Genomic DNA, 25,052 nt, shown 5'->3' on the forward strand with positions numbered 1-25,052 from the left:
ATATCCTTTATCAGATTCTTTTCCAGTATACATTATTATAAGCTAGTTAATATAGTTCTCTGTGCTATACAGTACGTCCTTGTTGTTTATCTATTTTATATATAGTAGCGTGTATCTGTTAATTCCAAACTCCTTATTTATCCCTCCCCTCCCAACCCCCTTCTCCTTTAGTAACCATAAGTTTGTTTTCTATGTCTATGAGTCTGTTTTGTAAATAAGTTCACTTTTATCATTTTTTTTAAATTACACATATAAATGGCATCATATGATACTTGTCTTTGTTTGACTTACTTCACTTATTATGATAATCTGTAGGTCTCTCCATATTATTGCAAATGGTATTATTTCATTCTTTTTTACATTACATTCTTTTTATATATAAAATGGAATACTACACATTTTCTTTATCCAGTCATCTGTTGATGGGCATTTAGGCTGCTTCCATGTCTTGGCTATTGTAAATAGTGCTGCTATAAACCTTAGGGTGCATGTAGCTTTTTGAATTAGAGTTTCCATCTTTTCCGGGTATATGCCCAGGAGTGGGACTGCTGGATCAACGGCAACTCTGTTTTTAGTTTTTTAAGGAACCTCCATACTATTCTCCATAGTGGCTGCACCAATTTGCATTCCCATTAAAAGCATAGGAGGGTTCCCTTTCTCCACAAGTGGATCAGTTTTAGAGATGATGGTTCAGGGAAGCAATATTTACAAAAGCAGATGACCAAGGAAAATATGGGGAAAATATATTTCTGGGGAACTGAGGGACAGGGGTGGGAGAGAGAGTTTTCACCATATACTTTTGTTTCAATCTCTTAAATGGTGAAACATGTAAAAATTTAACTTTTCAAAAATAAATAAATAAACTTTTTAATGGGAAAAGATCAATCTGGATTGAAAGACAAGAATAGTGAAAAGTGGGGGTAAGGAAACACAGAGGAGCCAGTTGATAAAGGTACTGAAAGTGCTAACAGTATCCACAGACATATAATGTTTTCTCTGTCATTTCATCTTGAGAGGCAGAATACTAGTTTAAGTGGTAACATCACAGTAGTGAAATGAAGCTTAGTAGGCACAAAGTAAAAAGCCAGTGTGGAATCCTGTGTTTGCTGAGCTGATCTAAATTTTCTACTGATAGAAAATTTAGAGTCAGATGAAATATGTTTCTTTCTGCTGTTCATTAGGAAAAAAAAATTTGTTTGTTTCAAAGAACTTTGTAGCCCTTAAGTCATTAATTACTTTAAAGAAATATTCATGTTCTTTCATGTGGCTTCTTTTGCTGAAGAGAGGATAGGGGAAAAGGTTAAGTTTTCTTCAATTCTCTTTTCATGATTCACAATTAACATTGTAAAGCAACTTTTCATTAATGCAGGATGTTTAAGTGCCTTAGACAATTTAGAGAAAAGCTGTGTTCAAGGGCATAACAACACTGAGTATTAACTGTAAACTGAAATGATAAATTGCTGAAAACAAGCTAAGTCAGTTAATGTGGCCTATTGATCCTCAGTATGATACTAAATACTGTAAGTTTTTCAATAGGTGGAACTTTGTTAGGTGCTGAAATAAAACACACAAACACAAAACTTGATATGTTAAAGATAAGGTATAAAACAGTAAAACTGAGGTAATATTCTGCATTATGAAATTATCATTTCTTTATCTTTTAATGGAAAATTTTGATGTTTATTTGCTTTGTTTTTTAAAATTCATTTAGATAGTTTTTCACCTTTGTGAAGTAAAAGTAGTCACATGAAATATTGCCAGTAGTTATTCTCCATGCTAATAATGTTTTCTTGGTATAATGCTTAAAAATAATAGAGTTGAAAAAGTACTTCACAGAACGCATGCAATCTTTACAATAACCGTCTTACCAGTCCCATTTTGCCCAAGAGAAGTGTAGTAGTCACAGACGCTGATTTGATCAATGTCTCTTAACTGGGATGTGTTGATGTCAAATTCACAGTATCTTAATTCAGTTTTTCTCCTCTTTTCACTATTGCCTCATTGCTCCTTGTCTTTTGTGGTCCACATTGGTACGCTGTGAACTCTTGTACAAATTCCCTGCATGTTATTTTAGGATAGCCAAAGCAAAACAAAATTAACAACAAAAACATTTACATAGATAAACTTGTCTATTAAAGGCAGTTGAGCACAATGTCAAACAATAAATTATCCTTTATGTGGTAAAAAGAGAGTGGCTGAGAAGCCAGCCTGGTGCATTCAAATCAGATACTGGGGTTGCCCTTTATTAAAAAAAAAATTTTAAGGACAAAACATGGTGCAAAACATAGTTTTGGCCCCAAACAATGTTGAGGCCAAATGTGTTAGACTTAAACTTTGCATGACTACAAAGCAAAATTTACAATTTTTCTCCTCCCCTACACGAAGATACCACCTGTAGCAGTTTCATCACCTTTAAAATTTTTTTATTGAACTTTAACCAGAATTTTCAAAATGTAAATATCCAATTTCAACAACGTTTTGCCATACTGTTTATCTCTCCTGCCTTAAAAAAAATTCTTATTTTGGCTGGAACATTTTAAAGGAAATTCCAGAAATTCTTTCATCTTTCCCCTAAATATTTTAGTGTACGTCTTTAAAAATAATAAAATAAGGGACATGTCTTTGCATAACTAAATGCCATTATTTTATCTAATAACATTAACAATAATTCCTCAATATTATCTAATGCTAAGTTCACATTCAGATTTCCCCAGTTATCCAAATTAAAAAACAAAACAAAACTGTGGACAAAAATCGCAGCTTCCAAACAAGGTACACACACATTATCGGGTTGTACTGTCTCTTAATTCTTTTTTAAAATCTCTTAATCTAGAGCAGTGTTCTCTCTCCTTCTCTCTCCCCTTTCCTTGCTTCTCAATGCTATTTCCTTATTGGGGAATCCAGGTCATTTTCCCACATTCTAAATGTGGCTAATAATGCTCCCTTACATTATCTGTCTGGTGTCCTTTGATTTCCAGGGGCCAAGAAGTTAGTTCTAAGGAGCTGAATAGATAGGAAATGAACTACACAGCCCCATCTATGAAATATTCTTTTAAAAAGATTATTCCAGGTAAACTTAGAAATATTATTCTCAATCTTCTAGGGAACATACTATAAAGAAAATGGTTTTGCCCTAGATTTATGACCTTTATGTGATTCATGTGAAAGTTGCAAAATGGGATTTTTTCCTAATTCTATTATTTCTTCTGTATTTATTAGCCAGAATCCTTTTGTTTAGAAGAATTTTTCCCCGTCAATGACTTCAGTATAAACTGAAATATAATTCGTTGTAGAGAGACAGAATAAATGTTCACTTCTGCCCCTTTGGTTATCAACCTTTAGAGTGACGAGTTGGCACTGCGGACATTTGCAACGGCATCCGAAGGATTTTCTTTCCTCTCTATTTCTCTCTCCTTCCCTCCTCCTACCCTTTCCTTTTTCCCTCCCTCTCTCCTCTCACTGTCCTCTTTCCTCCTTTCTTTTCTCTTCAGTTTGAGCCCATTGCTTTTTCTAAGTTCAATGCATTGGACTTAAACTTATAGTCATTTCCATGTTCAAATAATCCCATTTTGGCCAGTGGGAGATTCTTTAAACTTTTTACTGCGTCCTTTCTGAAAGACTGTATAGTTGCTGCCTCAGCCCTGAAGAAAGTCATTTCTTCAAAGATTCCTTTTAGTAGGAAATGATATTTAGAGACCAGGATCTCACCACGAGGACTGTTTACTGCTGGTGGCTTGTCATTGCTTCTAAGGCTTTTCTCTGGGGGGTTAAGATACACGTTTTTTAAGAGGAGGAGGAAACTTGTAGGTTCTCACTGATACTTCTCTTAAATATCAGGTCACAGGGTCTTAACTTTCTTGATTTTATATTCATATCTTTTTCCTTGTGCTAAATTATTGATAATTAAGGAAATCAACATACTTAATAATTTGCTTTATCCAATAATACACATATAATAATTCTAAGAATAATAATACTGATATTATTCCCAACATTGACTATTAAATGAAGTGTAAGACTTCTTGGTAGTTTTTTCATGTCTTTATAGTACATCCCACTGAAGATTGAGACTAATACTGTTTCTGAGTTTACTTGTAATAATTTCTTTTCTCTGTTAGAATGTGGCATCAACTTAATAGCCAGTTAGGTTTTTTAGTTCGGCTTGCTTTCAATATTTACAGATTTCTCATTAAATGTTTTAATTACATAAAAGCATTCACAACATACCAAAGTAAAAACTGTAAAACAAGAAGTTTTGCTTGCATCTCTGTCTACTCTACCTTCCTTCTTACTGTAATAATTTTTATTAATTTTTGGTTTATCAATCCACTATTGTTTCTTTCTGCAAATATAAGCAAATATGCAAATTATACAAAACATAACATACTAGATACCCTATTCTGTACTTTATTTCCTTCATTTAATAGTATATTCTGAAGATCACTATATATCAAGGTATAAATATCATTCACTTTCACAGCTCCATCTTACTTCATTATGTTGCTGCACCATAGTTTATTACTAAGTTCTCTATTAATGATCATTTGGGTTATTTCCAATCTCTTCCTGTGCATGAGTTACTTTATATTTTTGCAAAGCACATTCTTTTTCAAAGTAGGAAATAATGAAAACAAGCATTCTTTAGTATGGCATGTTTGCCAAAACTTCTCCTTCTACTGTGTAGTTTTAACAAATGAAACCAGCATCCCAATAATAGCAGATTACACTGATACGTGTCTCTCCAAAACACCTCTACAGTGACTGTTTTGTTCTGTAAACCAGGTGTATTAGTTAGGGAAGCCTAACTGCTGTAACAAACAAACTACAAATTTGTGGTGACTTAATACAATAAAAGTGCTGGTCTGGTGTTCCTGGTTGGTGGGTGGCTTTTGTGTGACTGATCATGAAGCTCTAACCTCCTTATTTTGGAATCTCCTCCCTTACATACAACTCTCAAATAGAGAAAAAGAGGGTGGAGAAGGCACACTATTAAAAGTGTAGAAATGACACGAGCCACTTCCGCACACTTTGATGAGAACCCATCACATGGCTACCCCTCCCTGCAAGGGAGCAGGAGTTCTGGTGGAACACTCAGGAAATAAAAATGGGTTTCGTGAACAATAAGTGAGTTTTGGTCATTCAGGGCTCTGTTATCTACTTCATATTGTTCAATAGATTTGCTCCAATATTTATACATAAATCTATAACCCATATAAAGATCATGTTAGTGAAAAGGTACTGTGTCCTTTTTGCAAAATAGCCTTTGAACATGTGTGAAGTAAATGGAATGAGGGAGCCTATGACAGGTACAATCTTATAAATGTTTGTATTTTCACATGAACATTCAAGGCAAAGTTTCAGCACCTACGAGTGGCTTGGGAGATTTGGCTACCTCCAAAATATGCAGTCTGAATAAAAACATGATGCTTTGTAAATGGAATTTCAAGTCATGCCCCCTAGCCTTTGAGGCAATCAGATTGCCACAGGCAACCAAGAGTAGAGTCTCAATATTTCAGATCCTGTTCTTTGGGAATTTTCAATATGTCATTGGAAGTTGAACTACAGTTTAAATCATCTGTAAAAAATTTTTGTAAACCAACTTAATAGAGAACACAAAATATAGAAATTTTCAAACATATATTTTAAAAGTTCTTGAGCTTTGATACATTTACAAATAATTAATACTCTTACAAATTATTTTATTAAAGCAAAACTACTAGTTTTTGTTTTTGGCAAAACTGTTTACTGGTCACGTGGAGTGTTATATTTATCTATGTGTAAAAGTATTGTAAATTTGTTATCTGTTTATTTTTATGTATGTCATATGTGTATTTATCTTCAAGTGCTCTGTAATTCATAATATTGATTAAAGAAGTCCTCTCTGTAAAATTAGTGCCATTATACTATGCTACAAAATCGATGATGTGAAACAGGTTTTACATTTTAATAATATACAGTAACACACTCCTCTTTCCTTATAGATTTTTGTAAAATTCCTGAATGGTCAGCTTAGTTTGGAGAAAAAGTGACTTGTTTCATTTTTGACAATTAAGATGAGTACACTGTTTTCACTTTAAAACAGGAAATAAAAATCTAAACAAAGAGCCAGCATGTAAATTTCCATATCCTGTGGTGAAATATGATAAATGACCTGGCCAGCTCTTGCCTAGAGTTGTTGGACTAATCTATTAATGGAGGAAGAGTGTCTCAGGCTGTTTCCTGCTAAGAATCTGAGCAGGAGAGAAGGCTTATTGAAGAAATTAATGACTATTTCACGAAACATCAGGACACGAGAAGACAATGAAAACAGTATTCATCTAGAATAATAACACTGATGTCTTAAAGTTGTTCAGTTAGAGAGTGTATGAATTTCGTTTAAGACAGAGAAGATCACAGGTATGCATGGTTATAGGCACTAATTAAATCCTCTCCCCAGAAGCTTTTTACTCAGAAGTACAAAGCTATAGAAAGAGCACAGAGAACTTCCATCTGGTACTTTTATCCCTGAATATCCCCTAAGTCTATTTCTTCATCTTTTAAAATGAAGATAAGCATGTCTACTGCAGACATTTTTAGGTTGAAATCGGCCTCTAGGTCAAATTCCACTGAAAACTCATAAAATTCCTTGTAAATGTACAGAATCATTAGGAAGTATTTTGAGCGGTTGATCTTGCTTAATACCATGTCTCAAATATCCTAAACCTAGTGACTCATTAATCATGGTCTGAAAACGTTATCTACTTCTACGAGCAAAAGCACTGCTCTTTCATTCTCTGCCTGGACCCAGACAGTATGAAATCTCAATGAGAGTAATTCTGTGACAAACTGGAAAAAACACCTTAAAGCAGTTTTAATAGTTAACAGATGATTCTCAGAAAGATTGTTAGCTCTATTAGTTAACTTTCCCTAGGTTGCTCTGTTTTAACAAATAATTCCAAACAACCACCCACACTCCTACACACATCACACAAAAAATGAAGTTGGGAAAGTCTAAGGATGCGGAAAAGCCTTTAGATTCTTCTCTGAGCCACATCCATCCAATTGAGAGGACTGGGGAATCACTTCTATCTGTACAAAGTTTTAATAATAGGTATGATGGCCACACCTTTTATACTGGTTTTACCAGTCTGTGGAGCGGTGTGAAGTATGCATTGTTCAAAATTTTATAAAAAGTATAAATTGCATGTTTTTAGATCCTTGTCTATTTTGTGAGTGTGTGTGGCGTTCCCTTTCCTCCTCAGGATGAAGTGGCATTTGGATTCTCTGTGGTACTAAGATCACTGTGTGAAATTTCAAACTTACAGAACTTAGCCAATGATCCTTCTCATTGCCTTATAACATTGGGCATAAAAGATTTACTTGACAACCAAGAGTTTTGATAAAACCTGATTTAGTCTTCAAATCTATTACATTATCATCTTTGGTAAACAGAAGAGAGAAATAAAGATCAAACACCGATTGTTCATCACCCAGAGCAGGCAGTATATATGTGACGAACACCATCTTGTTAGACGTTGTAACTACCGGAGTTTTCTGTTATTCTATGGAGTCATGTCTAGTGAGAAACAACACTTTGCTTCTCTGGATCTTTGGCTGCTCTTCAGCTTTCAATTCTGTTTTCTTTTTTTCCTTGGTACTGTCATCTGTGGCATCAAATTAACTAAACAAGAAGGAAATTAGACTGAGGTGGCTCTTACGCTATGGCGGTCTAGAATCTAAGCCTGTAAATGCCTCAGGGTTATGAAATCGTAACCTAAAGGCAACCGACTGCTTTACGCTGCAGCAATCAAATCCTTTCCTTTCTTTGCTCCCACACCTTCTCTACAGAAGTCTTTCCCACCCCAGCTCCTACTGGTGGAGCACTCCGAATCACTTTTAGCTTGGCGCTGCCCGATTCCAATCGAGTTTTGTTCAAATAAACTCTTAAGCTTTTTAATACGTCTCAGTTTATCTTTCAACAGTTCTGCCATCATCACCTAATGTTTTTGTTAAGAATACTTTTTGGTATATATCTTTGAAAGTTTTTCTTTTACAAGCTCCTGTCTTTATTGCCAACACACTTAATAGAAAATTCCACTTGAATTCCCTGAATGTCAACTTAAATATTTCGTAACCTTCCTGACTTTGCCTCTTTCTTTTCTTTGCCCGTCCACATCTATCCTCTTGGCATCCCCATTTCGACAGATGCTACTTCATGTACTGGACCACCAATCTAAAACACCTGACTATCTTCTTTTATTCCCTCTCTCATTTATCCATGTCCACTTCCTAACTGTCAAAACCAGTCAGTTACTAAATCTGATTCTCCCTTCAAGATGTTTTACGTCCTTCTCTTGGTTTCAGTATTACACTGGTTTTAGGCTTTGTACATAGGTGACATACATCATCTTTACGAGCCTTCTAACAAAAATTTTCCCTTTTGTTACTTCCCTTGTACCCCATGCTAGATTAGTTCCCCATGCTAAAATTGAGGAACATTGTATTATCCCCTTCTCAGAAATATCAATTGGTTTCTCAGTGCCTCATGGTAAAGTCCACTACCTTTCCCCAAGATTTAGGGTATTGACTTAGGTTAAGATTTAGTTCAGCTGCAAGTGACAACACTCCAAAATAAAACTAGCTCAAAATAGATGTAAAAGTTAAAAGAGATCCAGGGCAGGTTTGATATTTCCGAGTATCAAAGACTCTTGCTCCTTCTATTGGATTATTCCTTTATATGTTCATTTCATGATCCAAAATGGCTTTCCAACTTTGGCTTCATTCCAGTCAACCAGAAGAAGAAATGGAGAAGAAGAGTCTTGTCTCTTGTAAGGAAATTTCCTGGATCTTGTCTGTGCCGACCACTGATGCTTACACCCTTTGGTTAAAATGTATTTTCATGGCCAAATGTACTTATATTCTGATGACCAAATGTACTTATATTCTGATGACCAAGTATCCCACTAAAAATTGGAAGCTCTAGTAGTGAGGAAGATGGGGAAATAAAAACAGGGTAATAACCAGGAATCTCTGCCACACCTCTACATTCTAACTGCTCTTCCTTATGCCAACCTGTCATTGTTGTCAACCTTTCCCCTTGTCCATTTAAACATAATCTTTTCAAAACACTTCAGTCCATGGTAGTTTTCTGTCCTGTAAACCAGAGGAATTGTTGCTTTGGTGGCCAATCAGGTACTTATTTTGTAATAGCCTTATTAGTGTGGTCTAAATGATTAGAGCATTGTTTAAATTTTCTTGTCTAATCCTCTCAGCTAGATGGAGGGAAGAACCTAAGCCTTATACATCCTGTCTCCCAGCTGCTATCGCTTGGCCTGTTGCCTGGCACCTCGTACAACTGAATGATTGTGTTCTAGTTTACTTACCAAGTTGACAGCACTGACCTGGAATATATCACATCTATTCCTTTCTTAGGGAAGGAGTATGTATCATGTGTTATATGTGGTATTACAACCCATTTTGGTTGCATATATTCAGACTAAGAAGACAATACAGTATGTGTTAAATGTCAACAACAATCTTGAAATTATGTTAAAAACATATTATAGAAATTTTTTAAAAAGTCATAGGAACATTACAATGCATTTTGCAATTTAGCTGGCTGTACAATTTAGCTGGAGGGATAAGAGTTATAAAATAGTTATACAGGTGAAATATTATTTGGGAAAACAATATCAACACACAGACTTCCTCCTCTACCCAGCAAATCCTAAAGATCAATAATAGATAACGAAAGGATAATATGAAAAGAGCTTCAATTTTTTATTTTAAAATTAACAGCAAATTTCAAAAACTTCTGAGGATTGTTAGATATGGAAAAAATAAGTGCTGCATTAAAAGAGATATTTGGCCCCATTTTTCAATTGTTTTTCCTGAAATGGCGATGGATCAGGTAAAGCAGATTCAGCTGATCCTCTTTGTAACCTATGTGCTATATTTGTGAGTTAAATGTGTGAAATCTGTGGTCATGGGGAGTGTATAGATGGGACATTTGGAATATAAATCCAGGATCTTTGTTTCATCAACACTGAGTTAAACACATAGGCTTCTTTTTATTTATGTGAAGAATTCAGGGAGAATTATGGCCTTTGTACCACAATATTAGTACATCACAATCGAATATATGGAGTACATTCCTCACACTTCATGAAAGCCTCTCACCGTTCTATGAGGCTGCTTTATCCAGTCCTGTGAGTCTCTAGATAATAAATAAAGAAACTGTGGCTCAGAGTTCAGCTTACTTCAGGCCATACAGCTAGTGAGTGGCTGCCCAGAATTTTTCCCGGTTTTTTACTATAGGTCAATGGTTTGTATTACACCACACCAGAACTCAATTATTGACAAGTCATTGAGTCCTTGAAGGTCTATTCTCTCCAGGATGCCCTAGGTAGCAAGAACCAAGATTTCAATGGGGATTATCTAGCCAGAAGTATCCAACCTAAGTATCTATATCACTTAGGCTGGTATCATTTGAAATAGCTGGGAAGTCTGTATTTGCTTAAAAACAGGTGTTTAAAGCAAGATGTATTTGAGAAATTTTTCTCAATTGTGAGACTATCTCTCAAATTCTCAACATAAACTCCCAGGAATAGTAGTTACTATATATACTACTGTCAGAAAGGGGATAAAAATTACCCATAGAAAGTTTGCCTGAGTTAGGAAAAGACTATTAAGGAGAAAGGCAGTAATAGTGGGGCAGTCTACTTTATATTAGTTTAGTTTTTTATGACAAAAGAGCACTTACTAAGTAGCTGATTGGGTGTGGCATTGAACAAAAAGAGTTACATAGCTCTGGCTATGTATATTATATACATATAATAGCATAAATACAAGTTCAGGAGAGATAAGCTAAGAATATTAACACATATGAAATCTTCACAAAACTGCTGTGAAAAGTAGAGAAACTAATATTGTCCTACTCTCCAAAGGATGAGGAAAACATTTGAATGTATTGGGAAAAGATTTAGAAATCAAAGGTACTTTATTTCATCCTTCCCCAGCATCCAGTGTACAAGACAGCATAGTTTTCCAGTGCTTACTATGTGATAAACGTTAGAGAGTACATTGCATACCTTCTCCTTTAATCTTTCAACAACCATGGGAAAATAGGTGTAACTACACACTTTTCACAGAAGAGGAACTTGAAGCTCCAAAAAGTTAGTAACTACGATGACACAATGAGAAGGTAGCAAAGACAGGAATTCTTGTCTACCTGCTCCTGAGCTCATTCTCTTAACCACTATTTAGAGAGGTAACAATGAATTCCTTCAGGTGGTCCTCATAGCAAAGAGTACATATTCCCCAAATTGGAAAAGGTATTACTGTTGGTTTGTGAGTCATACATCAGGAAGACACAGTGGAGCTCAGGTTAACTATTATATTAGGTTTCACAGATTTTTAATGTCATTTTATGAATTCAGTGGGAGAACTGATTAACTCTTGCTATTGATTCCAACACAAGAATTCCTCAGTTGCATGGGGAAGAAATAAGGCAGCTTTGACTCAAAATTTTTGGGAATCTCTTCTCTGGAACTTATCTCCCAGAAATAGAGAGGTCCTCCAATTTGATAAAATCTTTCAAATTGAAACCCAAACTACAGTAGTCAAGCATACATATTTCAAAATTTCTTAACATCAGAAATACTGAATTATGTTTAAAATGTAATATACTATTAAACACTATAAATATGAAAGATTTAGATGTCTCCAAGTAGCTGGACATGTACACAGGTGTTATTAATCTATTAGTTGGAAGATGAAGTAGCTGGCATTATGATAGTACTGTGTGTACAGTACTATTTTTTAAAGCCCACCATTTGTAATTGATTACATGGACCATCTGTAACTGCCTGTGAATCATGTTAGAAGTTACCCCACTGACATTTACCAAACATTTGTCATGTAGCAAAACGTTTAGCATAGAAAAGTTGACACATAATAGCTTTGGGGTTTCACTAAATCGACTTTAGACACCTGGCTATAAGGTACAACCCATTGATGTGGAGACTCCAGAAAAACATGGCTTATGATTTGATTAAAGAATACTGCCTCACTCCAAGACCTCTGTGCCTTTTGTGACCAGCGAGGTGACTTTGCTCCACCGTTTTTTACCGTGAAACGATCCCGGGATTTTGGGGGGCGGTAGGGGTTCAAAACTGATGAGGAAAGAAGGGAGATACAGCTGCAAATGGGAGCACAGGGTCGTGACCAGTTGGTGGCTGGGGACTCGCCTAGGGGGAAGAAACGCGGAATCGCTATCAATGCTATAGTTCGAAGAGGAGTCGAGGCGCGTTCGCGCCACCTGTCAGACCGGAGGAGCAGCCAGGGATGCAGAGGGGGCGGGGTGGAGGGGACCCAGGGACCCGGAAGAAGGCTGCGGACCAGAGGGTCTCGTCTGTGAGGTGCTCCTGTGGCGGGGCGGAAGGCGGGAACGAGGGCCAGGCTAGACCCCGCGGAGATTTCACGTGGTCTGCGGAACCAGGCTAAGAGACGAAGGGGACCGGGGGATGGCGGGCGCTACTGAGTGCCCCTCCCCTGAGCCTCTCAGCCCCTCCTCTCGGACACGTGACCACAGCCGGCGGGTCCCCTAGCTCCCGCAGCGTAGCTCGCTCTGTTTCTTCCCTCCCGCCGCCTTGCCCTTCTTCTCCCCGTTCCCATCCCTCCACCCTCCCCCACCTCCTTCCCCACGCCCCAATAGCAGCTCGAGCTGCGAAGCGCCCGCCCCTCCGCCCCTTGCATCGCTTGCTCATTGGCTGAGGCTTCAAGGACGCGTCCCGAGGGCGGGTGGCAGCCATTGGTGGGATGAGCAATCCGAGTTCCCGGATGAGGGAACATTCTGCAGTATAAAGGGAGCGGGGAAGGCGGGAGACAGCGCAGTTTGAATCGCGGTGCGACGAAGGAGTAGGCGGCGGGCTCTCGCTGGGTGTCTGACTAGTCCTTTCTCTGCCCTGCTTGTTTGAGCTTCAGCAGAATTCGAAATGGTAAACTTCGCGGAGGCGCTCGAAGACTCCGCGGGTTTTTGCCAGCGGGAGAAAAACCCGTTACACACGGCGATGGGGTGAAGCGGCGACGGTTGGGAACGCGCGGAGACAGGATTTGGAAGAGCGGGGGGAGGTGTTTTGTTGGTGGCGAGAGGAGCAGCCTCGGATCTCGCGGCGGGCGGCGACGGTTGGGTGGCGCGCGCAGCGCCGCTGGGGGCCGGCGGGCGGACGGAGGCGCGCGGCCGCGGCGGGCGCGCAGCGGGGGGCGGGCGGGCGGGGTCGCCCTTGCGGCGCGCGGCGGGCCCGAGACCCCGGCTGGGCTCGGGGCCGCGCTCGCGCCGGGGCCGCGCCGCGGTGGGGGAGGGGCGCGTCACCCTGGTAATCCTATATTCTGCGTTCCTCCTTCCCTCGCGGGCGTGTGCGCGCCGCAGGCTGGCGGTAAGGCTGGGAAGGACTCCGGAAAGGCCAAGACAAAGGCGGTTTCCCGCTCGCAGAGAGCCGGTTTGCAGGTCAGTGGCGGCTCGTGCAGTCTGGGAATCGTGGCGTTTTTCCTTGCTTTTCCTCTCTTGTTTATCATCGCTTTAGAGGAGCGTTTCGTCTTTGCGTGGGTGATGGTGTCGCGACTTGGTTTACCGATACAATAAATATCGGGGGGGCGATCACGTGTGTCTTTGCTGGGGCGCGTTGCTGCACCAGCGTCCGTGCCCCTTGCTTTGGTGCGCGGGTAATTTTACCACCTTTGCCTTTAATATCTTTGTGCATTTATGTTTGTGTATGCTTAAAATGAAGTTCCCGGTGGGTCGTATCCATCGACATCTGAAATCTAGGACGACCAGCCATGGACGTGTGGGCGCGACTGCCGCTGTGTACAGCGCAGCCATCCTGGAGTACCTCACCGCAGAGGTAAATGGGTGTACGCCTATAATCTGGAAAAGATTGGGGGGGAGGTGGGAGGAGGCGGCGAGAGGGAAGGAGGAAAGTGATGCAAGAAAACTCCCAGGCTCTGAACGCGGCTAGAAGCTTCTGACAACGCTAGAGGGGGCTGGTGTTCATGATGGGACCCTATTGAGCTTGAGTTTGCTGCTTTAGGAAATAAAATTGCGTGCCCCTTTCATTGCTTTTGCATATCTTGCCATTCAAGTAGTGGGGGAGATGACAGTTGGTAGATACACGTTCATGAAGGTTAAATTATTGTCTGCATCTTGATCTTAAGGAAAGTTGGAGGGAGACTGATTAGATTCTGCCTTCTAGGTACTTGAATTGGCAGGAAATGCATCAAAAGACTTGAAGGTAAAGCGTATTACCCCTCGTCACTTGCAACTTGCTATTCGTGGAGATGAAGAATTGGACTCTCTCATCAAGGCTACAATTGCTGGTGGTGGTATGTAAATACTGACATTTTTAATTTCTTTAGAGATTCTTTGCTGCCTTAATTCCCACTGGTAATTTTTAGTCTAGAAGAGTACACTTAATATATTTTCGCTGATCTGTAGTATGGTTGTATGATGAGATTTGATTTCTGTATATAACTTAGTGAATTTTTGCTTGGCACACATGAGCTTCCCATTTAAAGACATATTCCAAATAGAACATTGAGCTGTCTTGATTTTAAACTACTGTTAATTTATCCTTCTAGGTGTTATTCCACACATCCACAAATCTCTGATTGGGAAGAAAGGACAACAGAAGACTGTCTAAAGGATGCCTGGATTCCTTATTATCTCAGGACTCTAAATAAATACTCTAACAGCTGTCCAGTGTTGGTGATTCCAGTGGACTGTATCTCTGTGAAAAACACAATTTTGCCTTTTTGTAATTCTATTTGAGCAAGTTGGAAGTTTAATTAGCTTTCCAACCAACCAAATTTCTGCATTTGAGTCTTAACCATATTTAAGTGTTACTGTGGCTTCAAAGAAGCTATTGATTCTGAAGTAGTGGGTTTTGATTGAGTTGACTGTTTTTTAAAAACTGTTTGGATTTTAATTGTGATGCAGAAGTTATAGTAACAAACATTTGGTTTTGTACAGACATTATTTCCACTCCGGTGGATAAGCTCAATAAAGGTCATATCCCAAACAAGTTATGTATCAAATCTGCTTGATTATAATAGGAACAGCTTTGTTATGAATAGGTATCCAGTAATAATTTAAGCACTTTTCTTAAACTGTTCATTCTGAAGATAAGCAAAGTCAAAAGGCCCAAGTTTTTTTGTTTTTTTCTTTTTAATACTGTGTAAATGAACTAGAACTCAAGCAGAAGCTGGATCGGGGACAAGTTGATTTTTTTTTTTTTTTTTTAGGTTAAGCTTGAGCGTTTCAGTTTGTTAGCTGCAGTTAGCTTTTTGTGACAGCACTACGCTAGACCACTGTTGTGGACTTGGCAGGTGGGAGGAAGGGAGAGGGCAGGTAGGGAAGTCCTGTATATATAGCTACCTCCACAGAAGGAACTTTCAGTTTAGACTAATAGTGTTTTCTGTGTGCAATGCACTGTTTTTAAGGCTACTTGAGTTGTTCAATACGTGGTAACATTTTGGGGGGACATACTATTCCCGTTTTACAGAAGAGGATTTCTTCACAAGTCCCGAGTTACCATATTTGCTGGCATAGCTAGCAATATCTTTACTGAACATTGTGTGAAAATGGTTGTGATTAGTTAGGTTGAGTGGATCATTTTGACACTTGGTTTCTGTCAAGTTCTTAGCTTTCGAAATTTGGATAAGACATTACCAAGCAAAAAGTGGGCCCTTTACCTGCACTGAGGAGGCCAACGTGACATGGTACAGCATTTCACAGGGGTAATGTGGAAATGGAAGAAGGGAGGAAACCAACAAGTAGTTAGCTTATGTGATGGCAGTACCTTCCCAAAGCTGATTCCTTGTTTTGGTCATGAAGGATTATCAGGCTTGTTTTTTCACCAGAACAAGTGAAAACTACAAATTAAAAAGTGTTTGCTTTGTACCTCCTGAATATACTAGGGGGCAGTTTTATGGAATATGGGTCAGAAGAAATGTACCACTGACAAGGCAATAAAACAAGCCCCGTGTTCTGAACACCTGTACCGGAAGCGCTGTGTAGAGGCTGACAGCGCCGGCAGCGCGGTCCTCACCTGACCAAATCCTCCCAAGGCGAAGGGGGCCCAGAGGCGGGGCCTTCGATCCCTGGGAATTTTCCTGAAAACGTACGTCCCCACCCCCATCCGTCGCCCGGCCGCCAGGAAGGCGGGCTGCCGCCTGCGCCGTCGAGCCGGGAGGTCAGGGACCGCCGTGCAGCCGATGCGGGCGGCCGGGTCCGCGCCTCGGCGGAACCTCCGGCAGGCAGCCGGTCTGGTGTCGCTCGCCCCCCACCCCCCGAGCTTGGTCGGCTCCGAGCCTGGCGGTGCCGCGCACGGACCGCCGAGTCGGCTCGGACGGCCAGGCTAGGAGCTCCGTCTCGGGACCGGGAGGGATGCGGCTCGCGCCGTAGCTGCCGGCGGGGGGTGGGGAGGCCGCCGTGAGGAGGCGGAGCTGCGATCCCGCCAGTACGCCCGGGCCCGCCGCCGCGGTCTCCTGCGCTCCTCCCCGCTCGCCTCCGCACGCCCCCATCCCCGGCCGGCCTCGCCTCCTCGGCGGCGGCGCGGCGGCTTCCGCCTCTCGTAGCTGCGCTCCTTCAGGAAACGGAAGAAGGTGCAAACCATGGAGGGGAACCGGGATGAGGCGGAGAAATGTGTAGAGATCGCCCGGGAGGCCCTGAACGCCGGCAACCGCGAAAAGGCCCAGCGCTTCCTGCAGAAGGCCGAGAAGCTCTACCCACTGCCCTCTGCCCGCGGTGAGGCCCTCGATGTCTCTTTCCTCCCAGCCGGGTCCCCAGGCCGCCGCGCAGCGCGCTCCCGCCCCCGCCCCTGCCCCTGGGGAGCCGGCGGGGCCCCGGGCCTGCCCGACCCCGCCGCGGGGCCCCAGGGAGGAGCATCCCGACACACCTCCGCCCCGGCTCTGACCATCCCGGCCCGGCCTGCCATGGGCGGCCCGAGACTCCCTCCTCCCCAGCGGGCCTGTGAAATGCCGGCTCTCAGCTGGCAGGCGAGAGTTACCGGTTCCGGAATGGGTTTTCGTAAATGTCCAGCTGTCATTCTCCCAGGAGATTCGTCCGGTCCTGTCTTAACGGAGCGGGCCTTTTACCTGGGTGTTTGATTGTGTGCCCCCCCCATCTTCACCCCCAGATAAGGCCTAGGCCCCTAATAAAGGATGGGGAGCGGGGAACCTTAGTGGCTAATGTACACGTCTCTGGTTCCACCACCTCTTGGGTCGAAAACACTTCCCAAAGGAAACATTTTCGAATACCTGAGATGACATTGCTTTTCCTTGAGAGAGAGTTCCTTCTGAAGAGAGGAGCACAAATTTGGCAAGAATGATAGAGTCTAATGATTTGCCAAATAATATCTGATTTGATAATTATCAGCAAATGAGGCACATCTTTAGGAACCGAGTACTGAGCTTCGTTTAGTCGAATTCGGCCAGTTCATGTCCTGCTCTCTAGGCTTTAAAGTAATTATAGCCAACATTTATCGAGCACTTACAAAGTGCTTAGTGTTTGTATGGATTATTTCGTTAACTCCTCAGAACAGTCCTAGAATTGATTTGGCAGGGTTTATTCATGTGGAAACAGACTTTTTTGATGAATGAATGAATGAATGAATGAATGAATGAAAAAAACTATCTTACTCAAGGTCACACAGTAATTAATAACAAAGTCAGAATACTACTTGACCTTTCCAACTCCGAAAGGCCTTTAACCACTACATTCCATTGCCTGGTCATTAGGATACTGTTTCACTTGAGGTTCAAGGTATTTCCAGGTTAAGAAGAAAATTATCAGTAAATCAATAAGACTGTCAGGCTACCTGTTTTATTCTTATTTTCTAAAATTTTTTCTACGTTGTTGAAGCCCTTGTATTCTTTACTTTTCTCTATTCTTTTCTTTACATTGAATACTGTTGAATACTGTACCAGAGAGGACAGTAGAGGAAAATGAAACAAAAGGAGTCAATTTTTTTTAAATGTGGCAAAAACACAACAAAATTTACTAACTTAACCATTTTTAAGTGTGCAGTTCAGTAGTGTTAGCCGTTTTCACATTGTGGTACAACAGATTTCCAGAATTTTCATCTTACAAAACTGAAACTATGCCAATTAAACAATTTCCCATTTTCCCCACCCACCCAGCCCCTGGCAATCACCATTGTACTTTCTTTAAAAATTTGGCTACTTTAGATACCTTATATAGATGAAATCATATAGTATTGACCTTTTTTTGTCTAGCATCTTTAACTTGGCATAATGTCCCTGAAGTTTGTCAATGTTGTAGCATAAATATGATTGGAGTTCCTCTTTTTAAAGGCTGCGTAATATTCCATTGCATGTATATACCACATTTTCAATATCCATTCATGATCTATTAATATATCTATTTTGTTTCTATGTCTTGGCTATTGTGATAATGCTGCTATGAGCATGGGTTTGCAGATATCTCTTTGTAATCCTGCTTTCAATTCATTTGGATACATACCTAGAAATGGGATTGCTGGATTATATTGGTAATTCTGTTTTCACTTTTTTTTTTTTTGAGAAACTGCTATACTGTTTGTTTTCATAGCAGTTACGCCATTTTACATTCCCACCAACAGTGTGCAAGAGTTTCAGTTTCTCCACATCCGTCATCAATGCTTGTTATTTTCTGTTTGGTTTTTTTTTTTTTGCATGTTACTTTTTGATAACCATCCTGATACGTGTGAGGTGATATTCTCATTGTGATTTTGATTTGCATTTCTCTAATGATTAGTAATGTTGAGCATCTTTTTATTTGCTTTTTGGCCATTTTTATATCTTTTTTGAGAAATGTCTATTCAAGTCTTTGCCTATTTTGTAATTAGGTTATTTTGTTGTTGTTGTTGAGTTGTTGTTCTTTATATAATCTAGATATTAACCCCTTATCAGATATATGATTTGCAGATTTTTTTCTCCTATTTTGTAGGTTGTCTTTCATACTATTGATTATTTCCTTTGGTGCACAGTTTTAAAGTTTGATATAGTCCCACTTGTGAATCTTTGTGTTTGTTGCCTGTGCTTTTCATGTTACATCCAAGAAATCATTGCCCAGAGTTAAAATGTTAAAATTTTCCCTACTGTATGAATACATGATTTCATTTAGTCATTATCTAGTACTAGAAGGACAGATTTAATATTAAGCAGGTAACCACTCAAGACAGAATACCTTGGGTTTTGAAACCTAGGCCAAAACTAGCCTGTAACCTTAATCTTAGGCAAGTTAGATAATCTGTCTAGCTTTTAGCTTTTTTGTCTGCAAAATAGAACAATAACGTACTGATTTCGTAGGCCTGTTATAAAGATTGAATGAGTTAATACATGGAGGCATTTAACAGAAAGCACTCAATTACTTTGGTATTATTTCCATTTAACAAACGTGAGGCTTCGAAAATTTTTAAACTTGTAGTCTGTCATTCTATCATACAAGCAACTTGCTTCAGTCTACTAAAGACACTGTAAGATATCAAAGCACAACACAATTGTTGCTCTTAAAGACATGAATATAGGGCAAATAAAGAAAATAACAGTGAAAGTTAATAGTATAATATTTGTAAGGCAATATGTGATTACCAAGTAAAGTCATTGGGTACAGTTGTGGTATAGCCTGAAAACCTTATTCAGATGCAGACTTCGCCTCCAACAGCTTTATAACCAAGGATGAGTTACTTAGCATTGCCAAGCCTTTTTTAGTTATATGTAAAATGAAGCTTTGATTGTAGGGTTGATGTGAACATCAGCTGAGATAAGTCTTGTGCAGATACTTAGCAAAATGTGTCTTACGTAGAATGTTCTCCAAAGATGTTTACTGAAATAATTTAAGAATTCAGGGGAGGGAAGGTCTAGAACATTTGTATAAGCGCCTGATAAATGTTTAATGTAGAAGGGAATTGAAGCTATTGATTAAAATGAAATTTAAAAATTTTATCCCTGAATTTCAACTATTCTAAACTACTCTCAAATCCTTGTAACTCAGAGCTTTGACTAAATGTTCCTCTGGATGTGTTTTCACATTAAGATAGGCAAAATAAAACATTGCATTTGATTTCTCTTATTCTTATACAGTGAATGGGAAAACGTGAGACTAAATTCTAGCTAAATTTCAGAATTTTTGTCCTCTTTACATTTTATTCTTGCCAGATGAGAAGTCTGATTGATAGACCACTTAAAAAAATTGGCAAGAGTTTTCATTGAGGAAAAACTGCATCTTCAGTTGAATCTAGGACATTGTTGCTTTCTAAGTATTTAGTTGAGAATATTATTGTATAGTTTATTTATTGCAGTGGACTTCTAAGTGAATTCAGTTTTACAGCTTTTAGATATTTTACACTATGAGTTTAATTTACGTTTGAAAGGATTGGTATACATATGACTAATACATACGAAATGTAAATATTTTGGAAAAATATGTTAGTAGGAGAAAGTAAATTACATTTCAGTGTCTTAAACTGTATATTTATTGGATTATTAATATGTTTTAGATTTTCAGAGAGAGATACAGTCTCACTTTTAATGCTTTACATTGCTTTTTTAATACTTTAGTGTTTCATAGTAATTGGGGCAATTTGAAGTACAGATTTTTTTTTTTCAGAGAAAGGCATTTTTATTGTTTTCAAGAATTTCATAGTAATTTGAACCAGTTGACAGCCTACAGCTTCAAAAAAGGCCATCTTGTGTCTCCTTTAATGGATAACTCATGTATAATTTGCAGCATCTATCTGCTCAATAGCAATTAAAATAGTCCTCTTTTTATTTTTTTCCCTCATGTGAGAGAGATGTGTGTAGATTTTGCTTCCTTTTTCTTTGCTACATTATTTTAAAATTTAAATCTAATAAAAAATTCAAAGTTCTGTCCCCTTTTGTCTCACTTAAAATGGTAAAATAAAGCTTTTAAAATTGTCATTACACATTCTGGAGTATTATCCAACCTATTCCTTTTAAGACAGTTAGATTTTCTTTTTATTTCTGGCTTAATTGAAATTTAGTGATGAGTGCAAATTATACATTCCAAGCAGTTATTTTGATAGCACCAAGTTAAGTGTTATATTTATAAAATGATTTCCAAAATTCAGCTAATAACCAATCTATTTCAGACGTTATAATTGAAGAAAGAATACTGAATTTGGTTTTGAACCTTAATTGTGCCCCTGCATCCATAACTGTCTATCTGAGCCTCAAATTCCTCATCTATAAAATGGGGATATTCAACAAATGTTTACTGAATCTGTACTTCTTTGTGATAGGAACTATTTTAGAACTAGGGAATCAATGAACAGTAAGACAAAGTTCTTGTCCTCTTGGATCTTACATTCCGGAGGGATGAAATGTAAAGTATCTGCTGGACACAAAAATGACTCAGTTCCTGTCATTCTGCTTTCCTCAGTCTTCTTACCTATTCTTTACATAATTATTGTAAGGATATTTTATTGCGTGCCGTAAGAATGTCATGTATGACTAGTACAGCAAAAGTATTTGGATTGTGCCTTGGAGTTAACAATATAATATTTGTCTCTTTTCTGTCATTTTTTTTAATGTTAGCTATTTGAGCATAAAATAATTGCTTTAAGTTAGGATTAATCGCCATTTGGATTCAGCTACTCATTCCATTCTTAGTTACCATGTAGTTCTCTCTGCCTTGCATTCATTCCTTGTATTATCTATCTGTATGGCTGTCCCTCTCCTAGATTAAAAATTCCTCTACTGTCAGGAATCATTTTAATGTTAATCATCTTTTCTACTCCAATGGGGCCTAATAGTGTTTTGCATATACTTTTGGCGTCATAAGCCTGGATTTTCTGGAGTTATGCTTGTTTATATAATTTTGTTCCCTTATCAATGAAGACAATTTGTTAAATAATTAAATGAAAAGTTATAGCTTTAAGGCTTTTCATGGTAATATATCCACAAACGAAGCTTTCCCATAATCAGACAAGTGTGCAAAAACATATAGATAAGGGTTGTCACTGTAGCAAAAATTTAAAAAGAGTCCATCAGTGGAAATGATTAGATAAATTGCATTGCATTCATATACTGTGCACTTACTAAAGACAATGACGTGCCTCAGTAATTTTCCATCCACTGACCGACCTCCCCCTGCTCATTGGCTACAAAGTCTCAGCTGTCTTTGCTGAATTTGCAGTTGAGCCTACTCTCTCCCCTCTTGCAATAGTCCTGAAAAAGTTCTTAAAAAAAAAAAAAAAGATAATGTGGATCTATATTTATTGCTATGAGATGATATATACAATGAATTATCAGTTTATAAAGATAGGTTACAAACATATGTAGATTATTCTAGTTTTGTTTCAGAATATTTAAAAAGCTAGATAGCTAGACAACTGGAGTAACCAGAGTTAAGTGTACCAACATGGTTGAGTGATTTTTTTTTTCTTGTATGGGATTTATAAGTGATCTTTACTTTGTTGTATCTTTTTAAGTGAGCTGAACAACATCACTTTTATAATCACAAATAAAAGCTATTTCCAGTTGTGAGGAGGAAGGAAAAAAATTCATTTGTTTTTCAAATCATGTGTTCTTATTTTAGGTTCATTAAATGATGGACATTATACAAAACAGGTGTGCAGCAGAAACTTATGAAATAAAAACAGATCTTGGTTCTTCACCTTTGGATTATCCACAGAAACATTTTTAACATATTTCTTCACTGGTCTTTAACATGGAGTGTACGTAAATCCAGGTTAGCTTAAAATTAAAACCCCAAGCACAGCAGTATGTCTGGAAAATGAATGGATAAAATAAGATTTGATAGTTTTAAAAGCAAAAGTAATCTGGTTTATAAGTACTGTATCTGCCCAACCAATGTTTGTAATACTGCACATTATTGTCAATGAGATCTCATATGATAGCCAAGACATTTAATAAATCAGAAAAAGCCAGTGTGTTCTAAATTCTGGCAGTACTTGAACTGAATCACATTACCTTCTCAGGCATTGGTTCCAATGATTGTTAATACAGAAAACCTTGCTGATTCCATTATTAAGATGACAACCGGATATTGAGTCCCGGGGTAATGGAACTTGTCCAAATTTTCACTCTTTGGAGTCACAGAGTGTTTGGTATGAGTGAATGTGTACACATAGCCATTGTTAAGCAGAGCCTTTATGCATGAAATTGTAGAAGGATTTTCACTATCATAATTGTTGAAAATCTAAAACAACTCTATGTATGATCTTGCTTTAGCATCTAGCTATTAGCATGGAAGATGTCTAGAAAAACACTGAGAGATTGTGCTGAGAATGAAAGAGGATACAGAATATTATTTTTTAGATTTTTGGCCAGTGGGAACCCCCTTTAGTTTCGCCCCTGAGTCCTATAGGCACATTCTCCGTGGTCTTTAATAGTTACCTTGCTCTTCGGTATGACAGAAAGTTTCAGGTTCTTCTTGTACATACCCTGTGCTAGACCTGGAGTCAGCCATGTTTCCGATAAGCCCTGGTTTCTTTTAATGGAAAATGGTGTTTCAGTATCACCATCTGGTACCAGGGATTCTGTGACTAAGATTGTTCATTGTTTCTGAGGCTTTTCAGTGTACAGACTACAGGATTTTTTTTTTTAAGCTAAAAACTATCTTATAAGCTTATCCTGGAAGTCTAGTTCAAGGTAAGCACTTTGGGGTGTTTAAACTTTTCTAGCTTATATTTCTTTTTCCTTCCACAATAGTAATCTTGGTTTTCAAGGCCATGGCAAATGATAGAACGTCTTGATTATTTATTTGCTTTATGCCGCATCTTATGCATAATAGCTTCAGTGTAATATTACCAGTACTACCCACTAATAAAATTACTGAAAACAGTTAAATTTTCTTTGCATATGCTCTCTCCATTTCCCTCCCTATTTTAGCTTTTTCAAAATTTTGAAATACTTTCAAATTTACAGAGAAGTCACAAAAATAGTATAAACGTCCCATGTACATATCACTCAGGCTTCCTATTTGATAAAATTTTACTGCATTTGCTTTATTATGCCCTACCTCTCTCTCCCTGCTATGTCCCCTCTCCCCAACATACACACACAATTTGTTCTTAACTATGTTTTTTTCCTGAACCAAGTGAGATATAGACATCATGTTCTGTTACCCCTAAATAATTCAACGTATGTTTTTAAAGACAAAAACACCCTTGAATAACCACTGCATAAGCATCAAATTTATGAAATTAATTCATGTACCTCATTCAAGTTCTGCCAGTTCCCCCAATTATGTTTCTGATAGCAAAAAGGATGTGTGTGGCATTATATTTGGCATGTTTTGTTCTCTAGGTATCATCTTTTTTCTTTCTTGATCTTGGCACTTTTGATGAGTACAGACCAGCTATTTTATAGAATTTCCCTTAATTTGGGTTTGGCTGACATTTCCTCATATGAATTTTTGGCAAGCATACTGTAGATGTGATGTTGTGTTCTTAGTGTAATATCAGGAGACACATTATGTTGATTTGGTCCTTACTGATGTGGTTAACTTTGTTCAGTTGGTGAATTTGGTGATTAACAGGTTTCTCCACTCTAAACTTACTTTTTTTCCCTTTTGTAGTTAATAAATATTTTGGGGGAAAATACTTCGAAACTGTTAATGTCTTTTTCCACAACAAACTTCTAACAACTCCTTTTAGCATTTGTTGGTGATTCTTTTCAGAATAAATTTCTGATGGTTGCCGAATGTTGATTTTTGTGGGTCAGTATTCTTAGGTGTGTGACTTGCCCTTTCATTATACAGTTTCTGATTTTATATCAGAAAAGTTTTCTCCAATTGTTGTTATATTGGTTTTATTTCCCTTATTTATCTTCTTTAAGACTCATATGTATGTTGGATCTTCTTTAGCTATCTTCAGTATTTGCCTTTTTCTTTCTAATTTATCTTTTTCATGTTTTAATTAAAATTTTTCCCTTTTTATATTCTCTTTCATTTATACAGTGTTATCTGTTGTGTTTATTAAGTCTTTGTTTCTTGTAGTTTAGTCTTCTTTTTTGAATTGGTTTTCCCTTTT

General features: G+C 38.5%; 2 protein-coding genes across 3 annotated transcripts in view; both read left to right on the forward strand.

Moving 5' to 3' along the window:
• Positions 1-12,757: 12,757 nt before the first annotated feature.
• Positions 12,758-15,056, forward strand: H2AZ1 (H2A.Z variant histone 1). The gene is made up of 5 exons (XM_006208927.4): positions 12,758-12,977; positions 13,409-13,486; positions 13,767-13,880; positions 14,229-14,358; positions 14,614-15,056. The coding sequence occupies exons 1-5, from the start codon at positions 12,975-12,977 to the stop codon at positions 14,673-14,675; spliced, it is 387 nt and encodes a 128-aa protein (XP_006208989.1). The 5' UTR covers positions 12,758-12,974; the 3' UTR covers positions 14,676-15,056.
• Positions 15,057-16,503: 1,447 nt separating this feature from the next.
• Positions 16,504-25,052, forward strand: part of DNAJB14 (DnaJ heat shock protein family (Hsp40) member B14) — a 36,590-nt gene continuing 28,041 nt past the window's right edge. The window contains exon 1 of one of the 2 annotated variants that reach the window (XM_006208928.4): positions 16,504-16,780. In XM_006208928.4, the coding sequence (XP_006208990.2) occupies positions 16,648-16,780 (133 nt within the window). In that variant the 5' untranslated portion in view covers positions 16,504-16,647. The remainder of the gene's footprint in view (positions 16,781-25,052) is intronic. The other variant, XM_072940027.1, reaches the window with a different exon arrangement.

This window comes from Vicugna pacos, chromosome 2 (genome assembly GCF_048564905.1).
Source record: "Vicugna pacos chromosome 2, VicPac4, whole genome shotgun sequence".
Classification (NCBI taxonomy): domain Eukaryota; kingdom Metazoa; phylum Chordata; class Mammalia; order Artiodactyla; family Camelidae; genus Vicugna; species Vicugna pacos.

Excerpts from the sequence above, each read along its gene's own strand:
- H2AZ1 (XM_006208927.4), top strand. Across the intron at positions 13,487-13,766 it reads CGCAGAGAGCCGGTTTGCAG|TTCCCGGTGGGTCGTATCCA; the intron begins GTCAGTGGCGGC and ends CTTAAAATGAAG. Across the intron at positions 14,359-14,613 it reads GGCTACAATTGCTGGTGGTG|GTGTTATTCCACACATCCAC; the intron begins GTATGTAAATAC and ends TTATCCTTCTAG.